The 12,809-nt window shown below is 34.9% G+C and overlaps 1 protein-coding gene across 1 annotated transcript in view; it reads left to right on the top strand.

Annotated features, from left to right (window-relative positions):
- LOC106708439 (echinoderm microtubule-associated protein-like 2) overlaps positions 1–12,809 on the top strand; it is a 52,442-nt gene that overhangs the window by 7,629 nt on the left and 32,004 nt on the right. The window contains exon 2 of the mRNA XM_014499948.2: positions 6,989–7,086. Within this exon, the coding sequence (XP_014355434.2) occupies positions 7,020–7,086 (67 nt within the window). The 5' untranslated portion in view covers positions 6,989–7,019. The remainder of the gene's footprint in view (positions 1–6,988; positions 7,087–12,809) is intronic.

The following is a 12,809-nucleotide window of genomic DNA, read 5'->3' on the forward strand; positions in this document are numbered from 1 at the left end:
AATAAATGTTACATTTATTGATGTCAAATTGCACCTCCAGTCCTTTTGAAGCCATTTTTCCAACTTTGTAAAATTTCTCTTTTCATTCTTTACGCGATTTGTAAATAATGCATTTTCTTCACATTTCTCGAAATCTCTGCGTAGATTTTCTTGTAATAATTTGCCCTTTACTATTTCACTGCATAATTTGATGTTTGAATTTTCTAATGCCATGATGAGCGGATCATAATCCGGCGGTAAGCCACTCAATATTACCACAGACAGAAAATCATCGTCCAATGGAGCGTTTATATCTCGTAGTTGTTGATCTAACTCCGTGATCTTCAAGATATACGCTTCCATGTTTTCAAACTGTTCCAATTTCAATCCGAATAATGTGCGTAACAGACCTAGGCGTCTACATAGCCCTTTGTCTTCATATGCCTTCTTGAGATTATTCCATGCTTCAAACCCGGTGGTTGCATTTCGCACGTGTGCAAAAGATGATGGATGTACCATTAAACATATTTTCGCAAGTGCACGTAGTTGTTTGCGACCGTCCGTGACTTTGGGAACTCCATGCGCCGACTCTTCGATGCAATCCCATAAATCCTCGTGGACCAGATACATTCGCATCAAAAATTTCCAATTGACATAATTAGAAATCCCACTGAGCTTTTCAAAATTTGCAGCTATTCCGGAACTATTTGCCGTAGATGTAGATAATGCCGACGACGCGTCCAATGGCGTTGCAGACCTATCTTTCGGCATCTCGTTTTTTTGAAATTTTACTAATTTGGCAATTAAACTATATGACGCACATTTATTTATTGTGTTTTCTGGGCCCATAACCTGAAGGGTTTTGGGAAAAATAACACGGATTGAGTAATATAATTAAGATTTATTAAGGAACACATCTGACTTACATGGTAGAAAAAAGCAAAGAGAAAGAGTGGCAGCAATCGACACCATAGATTATGCACCGGATAAACATTCATCGATTAATCGATACAAAGATCATAGAGTATAATTAATTACAAATTGATTGGTTTATATTATTTCCAACAAAAGTCATTCAGCACTAAAATGGTATTTTAAAAGACACGGAAATACCAAGTGAAGGGAATCTGGTGTTTTACATAATCACCTGAATATCATTCACATAACCTTTTTCCACAAATTTTCTACTGCTAAAAGGTTGAAGATTCAATTTAGGATGGAACTAGGTGTCGCCCGGAAGTCCGTCTGCGCGAAATAAAAAAAAAACTTAATAAGTAGCCTATGTGTTCTTCTAGACTGTATTCTACATCAGGCCAAATTTCACCAAGTTCCGTTGAGCCGTTCCGGAAATACTTTCAAACATCCATCCATCCATCTAAACATTCGCATTTATAATATCAGTAAGATATATAAGTAAATCTTTTTATAGTCATTTACAACACCTGTAAAATACTCTTAATACCACTTCATCTAGTATGACCGAGTGGGCAAAATTAAAACTAAATTTCACGAATTTTTTTACTACAATTTAATCGTTAATTCGTACCGTACTATTATGTCACATTGAATTCTTCTTACAACTTTATACGGTATCGTTTTAAGTTAGGAGATATTTTGTATGTAAGACTGCAAGTTAATTTTTCTTATAACGGTGTACTATTCTATATTTATATTAAAGAAGTGACGCACGAAGATGTTTTATCAGTCGATTTTTGATGTATACAGATCATTTGGAGACTATGAAGTTCAGAGATGAGATTATAACCTTTATTGTTATCAGCATTCTGTATTTTTAACACAATTATCAGTATTTTGAGTGATAATAAAGTTACAGAATTTAATTAGAAAAGATTCTTAGGAAAGTTTTAAGAAGCATGAATGCTTAAATGTATGAATTTGTATGAGGTGAGAGAGGTGTGTCCAGACCTTCAGGATAGGTTATTGGTATAGGTTGGTCCTTGGCATAGTTTTCTCTAAATGTAACGCCACGCGATCGTACTTTCATTTCGCAGAGTGATGAAAGTACATTGCAATAGTAAAGTGTTTATATTTAATTGAATGTCATCACCGGTATTTTGTACCGGTATATTACGTATAAAATACTTACATTATTTAGAATAGAAGCTATTCATAAATATTTATCTATTTAGCTTAACATTATACTAACATCTGATATGATAATTATAAAATTTGAATTTCATTTTGAAAAGGTTTAATATGAAACATTTTAATTTAGTAACGACCTTTTAAATTTGTGTGTATAGTTGTGTAAGTGACCACAGCGGGGAACGACTGCGCAAACCGTTTAATTTTAGAGCGTGTCTGTTTCCACTGTTGCAACTAACTGTATTTCATGAAATAATACAAATATGTAGGTTTTTATAAGGTATTTAATTTAATGTTATTATGCTGCATAATTGTGTGGTTTACAAAGAATCCTATGTAACTTTTTGATCATTAGAATTATAACTGAGAATTTAAAGGCCTTCTTCGCACCTTCTTGTCTTCAAATCTGATTAGCAAAACTTCGTAATTTAGTACTTCTGCTATTCTCATTTGTCTATAATCTCTAGATATTATTATTAATTAAAAAGCTGTTAAGTATTGCAATAATTCCACAAGTTTAATTCTAGTTTAAAAATACCATACTTGTGAGACAGCCAGTCAGTCTTATAATGAAATTATCTATGAAAAATCTTGCAGTTCTTGCAGTAATCTCAATTTATTGCTATACAAATGGAATTTTTTCTCCTCTTAATGGTAAGTATGTAATCAAAGTAAGTTATTTAAATTAGCTATTTACCAAGCAATATAAGTTGCCGGTTCGATTCCCGCGTCGGGCCCCACCGGCATACACTTTCGCCATCCGCCAAATCTGCACACAAAGAGTTGTTTATTTGGGCCATGAAACAAGCGAAGAGATAAATTAAATGACATTTACATACTTATAAACAAAATTATAAAAGTTAAGTATTTCTTAAAACAATTATATATTGACCTGGTCCTTAAGACTCTGATAAAATCGTTCAAAAAATAATTGATAATCCTTTTATGACATAACTATGTGTTCTTCCAGACTATGTTCTACATACCAAATTTCATCAAGATCCGTTAGCCGTTTCGGAGATACCTTCAAACAAACATCCGTCCATCTAAACATTTGCATTTATAACATTAACAAGATATTTCATAGGACCTAGAAGCAGTTTATAACTGACATGGAATGGTTCGCATAGCGATCATATCTATCAACACATTAAGGAAGCAGAAAGACAATCTTTAAAACGAATTTTTTGCCGCTATTTGGTTTTAAAGTTTTATATTTACAGCTTTGTGGTACCTACATGTATCTATCTGTAATATTACAACGCTCTTGTTGTGTCCCCACACAAGACAGATTGACAGGATGTCATAAAGACAACAGGTTGCAAGCGTACCGCGGACCTCACTCATTGGACCACTTATGAGGCAATCTCATCAATTGATCACACTCATTGCCTTGTCTGTGGTTTGCCTATTGTTGTCCTTTGCGCCCAAATGGACTATTGTGATTCTAATCGCACCATATAAGTATTAAACTGATAGTATTGTGATACGTTGACAATTCAAATGTTATAAAAGTCTCCCGCTATGCCTCAAATGTCTACATCGATTCCATTTAAAGTGGGTTTACTCTGTCTTACCACCTGTAGGAACATTATGTTATCACTGTTACGTAGTTTTTGCGCAACTTCTTGTCTCGCACTGCCGCGTTGTTGAATGGTCTGGAATTTTAAAACCGCTACGACAGAGTCCTCCAAGAAGCGATTGTACCTCTCTCTAGTGTTTCAGATGTCCATGGGTGCCAGTGATCTCTTTTTATTAAGGGTTAACTCGCTCGTTTGCCCCCTTCTCTTATCTTACTAATATTATGAGAAAATTTAGATGTATAGATGAATGGATGTTTTTTTGAAAGTAAATCCAGAATGGATGTACGGATCTCGTTGAATTTGGACCAGACGTAGAACATAGTCTGGATGAACGCATATGTTAATATTTAATACCGCGCGGATGGAGTCGCGGGCGAAAGCTAATCTCTTATAAAACTAAAAACAATATCTGAAATAATTTTGGTATGTATGTTTCTTTTTTGGGAAAAAAAATATTTTTTTTTGTTTTTAAACAATAATACAATGTGACTCAATTTTTCATGTCAAATGATCATATTTGAAATGATTGTAATTCCATACTTTGGCCATGTACTAATTAAACTAACTACTTCTGACAACTAAGAGTAATAAGTAATTTACTGATGGGTTTTAATTGATTTAATTGAGTTCTGAGACTAAAGTCCCTGTATAAAAAGTATTGTTATCTCTATATTGTCAAAGATAATGAAAAGGATGATTTAATGCTTTATACAGGGATTTTGGTCTTAGAACCCAACGATTAATGATACAGTTCATCACAAAATTGATTTTCCTTTCTTCCACTTCTCTTGTAGCGTATTTCAATAAATGTTTGTTGTAAGTTATACAGAATCGAAACCTTCTGATCATGGATCTCCTAGAAGTCAAAATATTTGTTATCTTTTAAAGTATGGTGAATTTATAATAGACTAGCTGTCGCCCGCGACTCCCTCCGCGCCGCGGAATTAAAAACAAATATAATAAATAGCCTATGTGTTTTTCCAGACTATGTCCGCCAAATTTCATCCAAATCCGTTGAGCCGTTACGAAGATACCTTCTAACAAACATCCATCCATCTAAACATTCGCATTTATAATATTAGTAAGATATTTGGTGTGTAGTCGCAGGTTGCGCGCCGGCGCCTACTTTTTGTTTCTTCACCAACACTCTTCCTACGCTCGCTTGTTGCATTGTAATTGTTGTTTTTGTCTATAGTAATGCTTAACTTTATTCCTACCTACACACGCGTGCCACGATTTTTTAATAAGATACATTACTTTTAATTACAGCGATAATAATCAATACCTAGGCGTCTAAATTACGATTACGAAATGTCGGCAAGTTTGATAATAAAGTACTATATTTGTTAACAGATATCACTTTTTTTATCGTAAGGTGACAAATGAGCGAGTGGCCATCTAAATTCTCCGAAATAGCGAAGTTATCGCTGCTCATAGACAGCCGCAATTGCAGATGCATTGTCTACCTTAAGTCGGAGGAGAAGAGGCACAGAAAGAGGATATTTCTACAATCTATGCCTCCCCTCCTCCATTATTCTAGAACTGATTTCTAGATGTCGAGATCATTTTAAATATTATCTAAAGGAAGATTTTTCTAAATAAGTTAATTTTGTTGTCATGATATGCGTTTTAATGTAGGAAGAGGAGACATAACCGGATGATATTGTGTCCCGGTATTCAAACGGTAAATTGAAAGGTAAAAGATATGAACGGTATCACACATCTTAGATAACTATACTAAGATAAGCCTATCTTTGACCTTGTCCCAATGCAAATGTATATAAATAGATAATATTCTAGTTTTTAGTAATAATATTTTAGTTATCATAGTGATAAGAAATCATTTTATTATGGTTTTTTTAAGTATACAGTTCCTCAATAATGATATTTGTTTAGGTACATTACTCTTCCTTTCTTTCGCAACGCAAAATTTATTTACTTTTCCACACAACATTTATATTTATCTATGAATTAATAAACTCAACATCTCATATTCGTGGAAAATTACACCCTTCTAAGGAGTCCTGTAAACGGTATTTTTGAAATTATTTGATAATATGTGGTTTTGTTTGACGCTTTTGGAAATGTTTGAGTAAATACTTGTCTTTGAGGCTTTACATTTGTATTAGATAGTTCAACCCTTAATCAACGTCCAACTTTTTACTATACTGCAATTGTTTTTTACTTTAATATGTATAGTTTGAGCTCGATTTCACGTCAGTTGGCTTCGTAACTCTTATCACAGTTATCAGCTGTCACGCTTGTGATTATCGACGAGTTTACGAAGACAACCGACGTTGGCTTTTTGTTATTTTATTACTTTTATGACCTCTTGTTACTGAATCGTCAATTGTTTGATTAAAGATTTTCAATTTAGCTTCGAGTTCATACTCAATCTTACTATCTTACTAATGTTATAAATGCGAATGTTTAGATGGATGGATGTTTGTTTGAAGGTATCTCCGGAACGAATCAATGGATCTTGATATAGAACATTGTCTGGAAGAACACATAGACGACTAATTAGTTTTTTTTTAATTCCGCGCGGACAGAGTCGCGGGCGACAGCTAGTTATTAAAAAAATTGTTTTGGTTCTCAAATGTTACAATTTGACGAAATAAATTGATTGCACTAACAAGTATAACCAAACAGAGCGACCGTCATTTCTGAAACAGATTAATATCAGAGTATCGGATGTCAAAGCGAAGGGAAACGCAACACCAGTTGTTACGTACAACGACCACAAGTCATACAAACATTCAGACAGTCACCACATATAATAGAACTAAATCTCTTTCGTATCGTTTGTTTATACGCAATATGATCAAAAATCACGCAGTGGATTTTTAAATAGGTGAAGTCAGATAATGGAATTATTCATAAGGAAGACTTTGGTTTATAATTGACTAGTTCTAGCGACTCCGTCCGCGTGGAATTAAAAAAAACTTTAAGAGTAGCTTATGTGTTCTTCATCTGTGCCAAATTTCATCAAAATCCGTTAAGCCAATCCGGAGATCCATCTTCATCTTCTAACAAACATCCATCCATCTAAACATTTGCATTTTTAATACTAGTAAGATTAAAGTTTTATTTCAAAAATGAATATGATTGTAAATGCTGTAAGAAAACAGTTGTGCGAAAGAAAATAACAAAGCTATTCTATATGTATGTAAAAGGTGAATGTTAGTTGGTAGTTTAGTTTTTAAGTAGTTAGTTTCTTATTTGGTAAAACTAAAAATAATTTTCCACTTGTAGTGCTAAATTACCACCTTTTAGTACCCTAATAGTATTTCTAATGCTAGTACTAATTATATTGTCAGGTAGTTGCGATGCAGTGGTGACCGCGGCGTGATGATGAGGCTCGAGGCTCCCGAGAAGCAGCACCGCTACCACAACCTCCTCGACGATGACCACGCCAGTGAGTATCCACTCTTACAGTTTACTAATGGCATTAACTACCACAAATAGTCTTTAATTTTTAGTAGAAAAAAACAAATGAGCCAAGGGCCATCCGATATCGCTTAAATAGCAAAGTGATATAAACAATACGACAGAATGAATATTTTCCGCGCATGTTTTTGTAATTAGAGAGCCGTCGCGATGTACACTGCGTGACATCCGCCAATATAAACGTGACTAAACTTAGTAACTATAACTTAAAACATAGTAAATATCATATTACATAATTTTTTATGTAAAACTTAAACTGATAGGAATTGTTTCATGTTTTATATGCCGTCAAAGACGCTATTGTACTGAGCTTTACAAATTGATAAATGTAACTAGTAAATAAATAGTTAAAAATCGAACATAGGCTATGTCTAATTAATTTCAGCCTGCAAAATTAGGATTAAAATAATTTTTAGTCTTACATTTGTAACTCAAGCGACGTTGAGAGATTAGCTTCACTAGTAAATTGTCTATTCAGTGTTTCTACGGACAATAATTATGCATTGTCGTGTCTCTCATGTATAATGCGGTACATTAAGGTAGGTGTACATTCGGTGACATAATGCTTATTGTGGACACACGCAACCGCTATTATATAGTTTTTGCTGTTATTATGTTGTGAATAGTCTGCAATCTGCCGTCCGGTAACAACAGAGAGATAAAGAAGGACAAGATGTCGCTAGTCCGCGCGGAATTACAAAAAAATCTTAGTAAGTAGCCTATGTATCTTTCAGATTACGTTCTACATTTGTGCCAACTTTATAAGATAGTTTTTTTCAATATGTTTGTTCAGGCGTAACAAGGCGAAAGTTGTTAACGTACAGTTTTGTTCTAAAGACACTAGATGGCGCTGTACGGTATAAATTCACGCAAGTGTTTGATTTAATTGTTTATACGTGCTTGCGGCTAATCCTAATTAAACGACTATTCCACCCGACCTTTTTTGTATTATTTCGGGGCTTTTTTGGGTTCTTGTACAATGTTAAAAAAAAAAAAAAAACAGTTTACTAATGCTTATAAAATAACTGTATATAAGATAGTTTTTGAGATAGTTATAATATAGTTTCTGTTTTTAATTTATTTATGAGATAGTTAACAGTTATATTTTGTATGTGTGTCTCATTGAAAACAAATATAACTTTAATAGCGTTATATATTTAATCTGTTAACGAATTATATGACATACAAGATTTCTTCATACATAAATAAGAATAAATCATGTCATGAGAAAACATCGGTGTAGTACAATAGCTTGGTAATTTCTTGAGAAGAGACAGTGACCTCTGGCATCAACGCTTTCAACAATCAATGCTTATTAATTACTGTGTTATCAAACACATTTACAAGCAATTGTTAATTACATTGTGACGCCATTAACTGAACTTATGATATTTTAATGATGATTTTAATTTTGTTGCGTATTTTTTTTTTGTTTTTGATTCATCAATGAAGTAGGAATATGGCAAAGACCAAAGATATGTAAATGGCAAATTAATGGAACTCAAATGTTCAAGATTACAATGCTGTAAGAAGTATTTGTCTCTGTTTTTTTTTTAAAGAGACTGAAAATGACATTTCATACCATTGTTTCGAAATAACTACACAGAGAAGTCTTCTCTAATTCTTCTAATATTTATTTCTTACTTCCTTGACGTATCTACCAGATGTTAAATAGTACTATATTTATCTGCAACATAACGTTTGACATATGAGACTAACTGTGTGGTCTCCGTGCATCGGCACACCTGCTTCCGGTCGCCGCGTCCGGTGCTTTGTGCGCGGGAAGCGAACCTGTGACCGCCGGCAAACCCGATGCGCTTCGCTGAATCGCCTAACTGTCCCCCGAGTATTCTATATTACAATGTTCCGTAATGAAATGTGTTTCGACCTTCATATTACAGTTGATTAATTGGGCTGGTTACCTATTATTAACGCTTATCAATAAAGATGGAAGGAATAATAGTTTTAATAGACTTCATTTATATCTATGGTCTATCTTTATCAAAGAAGGAAGCCGTCACTTGAAATCGCTAAAATAATGAAGTTAACACTGGTCATAGACATCCGCAATAAGATAGAGAACGGGATGTTTATATGTTAATAGGTTACATACTTTACAATTTAGAAATATATAATAAAGTACAGAGTCTTTGATAACTGATTACCACCTATGAACTTCATCAGCGCTAGAGGAATTGCTGGCCTTTAAGGAAGTACTACACTGTTTTCTAGAGGAACATTGTGTACGTAATTATTTTTTATTAACAGAACAAATGACGCTCGTGCGAGATTACAACACGTGTAATTTGATACGGTATGTTCAGTCGTTTATACCAGCAACAGCTGCTCTTATGTATCCTCGAATAGGGTTATTAAAAAGCAGGTTCCATGAATTAAGTTGCATGAAAATGTTTAGAGAAATATCTTGATTTCTACTAATTGTTTACGATGCAAATACCAGTGTTAACGTAACATTGTTTTTATTTGATTGTTATTATTTATTGCATTTAATTTAATTGTTATTAGCAAATAACTCGGTATAGATATCAGGCATTAGGATGTTTTCCTTCACCGTAAGAACGTCGGTACATGACGAGATGCGAACCCAGGACCTGCAGATTACAAGTCAAGAGCTTAACCCCTGAGCCACCGACGCTCTTTCATTTACTTCCTTCAAAAGGATCAAAAGAAGTCTATCTTAAAAGAGCTAATTTCCTACTTTTCTTAAAAGCGTCAGCCCTATTGTATAACATTTAACATCTGCACGAAACACAATCACAATGTTCACGTTTTGATTTACAGCTAGATTATATTAATTTAACTCCGTTATCTTAATTGTGTATAACGTCCATTACGGGCTTTAAAAATAACATTTTTAAATTCATTAAATTATTAAATAACAATGATTTTTCTCAAAATTGTTTTAATTAACTAGTTTAATGGAAAATTACTACAATTTCTAAATTAGTTTTAAGTTGTTTGCACTAAATTTATTTTACTTTTTTGCAATCGTCAAATACTCGTATATCCAATATACCAAAATATTTTTAAGATGTTTAACGAGATTTTTAATATATGTACTACAGCATGTCATGTCTGTCATTTCAATAACTTTTATTATACATGCTCAAGTAATTATATTAAATAATAACATGTTAGCTATATTTAAACAAATAGCATGTCAGCCTATATAATTTGTAACAGGCAGAACGTGTTATTATGTAATTATATTTAGTGAAGTTAAGTGCTTGCGGGTCATTGGACTATTGATGATTTAATTTTGAAACATACAATATTTGCTTTAACCGAAAAAAAACCGTTGTTGCTTTAGTCCCCTTTTCCGTTGATTAAAGGTAGGCAACGCATCTGCATTTGCGGATGTCTATGGGCAACGATCGCCTCGCTATTGGGGCGAATCCAGGTGGCCGTTTGCTCGTTTGCCACCTTGTGCTATAAAAAAAAAAGTCTGCCTACTACTGGATATAGGACTTTCCTAATGTGTTCCAGAGTATACAGTCCTCCGTCTTCCGCATTCATTGACATCCCTCCGTCCCCACTAAGTCTACTCATGTTATAATGATGTCGATTTACGAAAAAACTTCTTTTAATAAAATCCGTGTTCAAATTATTAAAGTAAAAATGTAATTGTAATCTTCAAAGAAAGATTAAACCTTTGGTATATAAAATATATTATATACATAGCAAATGAACCAATAGGTCTCGATATTGTCGCAACAGCCAGACGAGTGAGTTCCGCTGGTTGCGCCCGCGCAAGGTTGCAGAGTGGATAATCCCGGCTTACTGATACTTATTATGATTAATGTTACTTGGTTCGATCGTTCTAGTTTCAGTATCTAGTGCAGTAGAATCTTTTACTAATCTCTTATTTTCAGGAGATGAGAATTTATTACATATTTGAAATATATTTTATATCTCGTATTGCAAATACTGAGATACGTGGTTTAAAATTGAAATGTTAAACTACGTGTCTCTTTTTCGCTTCTGATGTCTCTTTCGCTCTCGCTTTTTCTCTTTCTTTCTCTTTTTAATATGTTTTATTCATAACAAAATTATAACTAATAGGTGTGCAATTTAAACAAGTTTTGTTACTACGGAAATCAATCGAAATAACAATTTTTTTAACTACGAAAAAAAACCTGTAACAATTCAATATTTACATACGTGTGTTAATGTCTAGACCAGATCAGACGTTATTGTAAGTGACGTCACTTTGTAAATCATGACTGGGGCCTTGAGCGACAATTGTTAGAGATTGGACTCACTTGTGCATCAGATTGTGCCAGTTACAGCAATTTCAATTGAAAACATTCAACTGCGCGAAAGCGCTATCTTTTAATATAATAAAATTGTAAAAGTTAGTGAGTTTAAACTACGGAATAAAACAAATTTTTGCCAGAGAGGGAAGAGACGTGTAATGCGAGTTGATCGATAACAGCGAACAGAATGACAGAGTTAAAAATTAATTTGGATTAACAAAATTCTTAATTCTAGACGGTAATCCTAAAATTACGCCGTTGCTCGTCGTAAAATGGTAGGCGTTGTGAAACGGCGAATTGGCGCGAACATGCCCCCGGGCGTTGAAGGCTCGTCCTTCAACAAAACTAGATGTCGTCTTGAGGCAGCGGGCAGATCTTGCTAAAGGCGCGGCGTACGACTCCTGTCACAGTCCGCACGTCAGCCACACGGGATACTCCGTCCGCTCCGGGATGGACTGCCACGACTCGACCCAGCCGCCATTTCAGCGGCGGTAGATTGTCCTCCTTCAGGATGACGAGGACACCTTCCTGTAAAGGGTTGAGATCAGAGCGCCATTTCGTCCTCAACTGAAGTTCCGATATATACCCTTTGCTCCATCTGCGCCAAAAATGTTGGCGGAGTTGCTCCAAATGTTGGTATCGGCTCAGTGTTCCTGTGACGTGTTGCTCGTAGCAGTCAGTCGGCAGCGCGGTGAGAGGGCGGCCGATGAGGAAGTGTCCCGGCGTCAACGGAAGTAGGTCGCTAGGATCTGCTGAGAGCGGCGTTAGTGGACGTGAGTTGAGAACTGCCTCAATTTGGACCAGCACAGTGTTTAATTCCTCGTATGTGAGGTTACAATTACCAATTACCAATTACAGAATTCGTTTAAGATGGAACTTTACAGATTTAACGCCTGCCTCCCATAGACCACCGAAATGAGGGGCGTGAGGAGGTAGGAAATGAAAATCAATACCTTCAGGAGCTAGGTCACCAGGCAGCGAATTGTTACAATTTTTAATAAAGCGACCGATTTCATTATACGCACCTACGAATGAGGTCCCGTTATCGGAATAAATGTGTTTAGGTTTGCCGCGACGTGACATAAATCGACGAAGAGCCGACATAAAATTATTACTTGTCAAATCACCTACTAACTCAATGTGCATGGCCTTAGTAACGAAACACACGAAAACAATAATATAAACTTTGACAAGTTTACAGCCGCGTCCTTGTCGACTGGCTGACATGATAGGTCCGGCGTAGTCGATGCCAACGGTCTCGAAGGGATAGCCACTCGCGGTCACACGTCGCTGCGGCAGGTTACCCATGATAGGATTCACTACCTTTCCTTTAAATCTACAACATAAATGACAATTACGAAAAGTTCGTTTAGCTAAATTTAGATCACCGATTGGCCAGTAAGTTTCTCTAATT

The sequence above is a fragment of the Papilio machaon genome, chromosome 14, assembly GCF_912999745.1.
Source record: "Papilio machaon chromosome 14, ilPapMach1.1, whole genome shotgun sequence".
Classification (NCBI taxonomy): Eukaryota; Metazoa; Arthropoda; class Insecta; order Lepidoptera; family Papilionidae; genus Papilio; species Papilio machaon.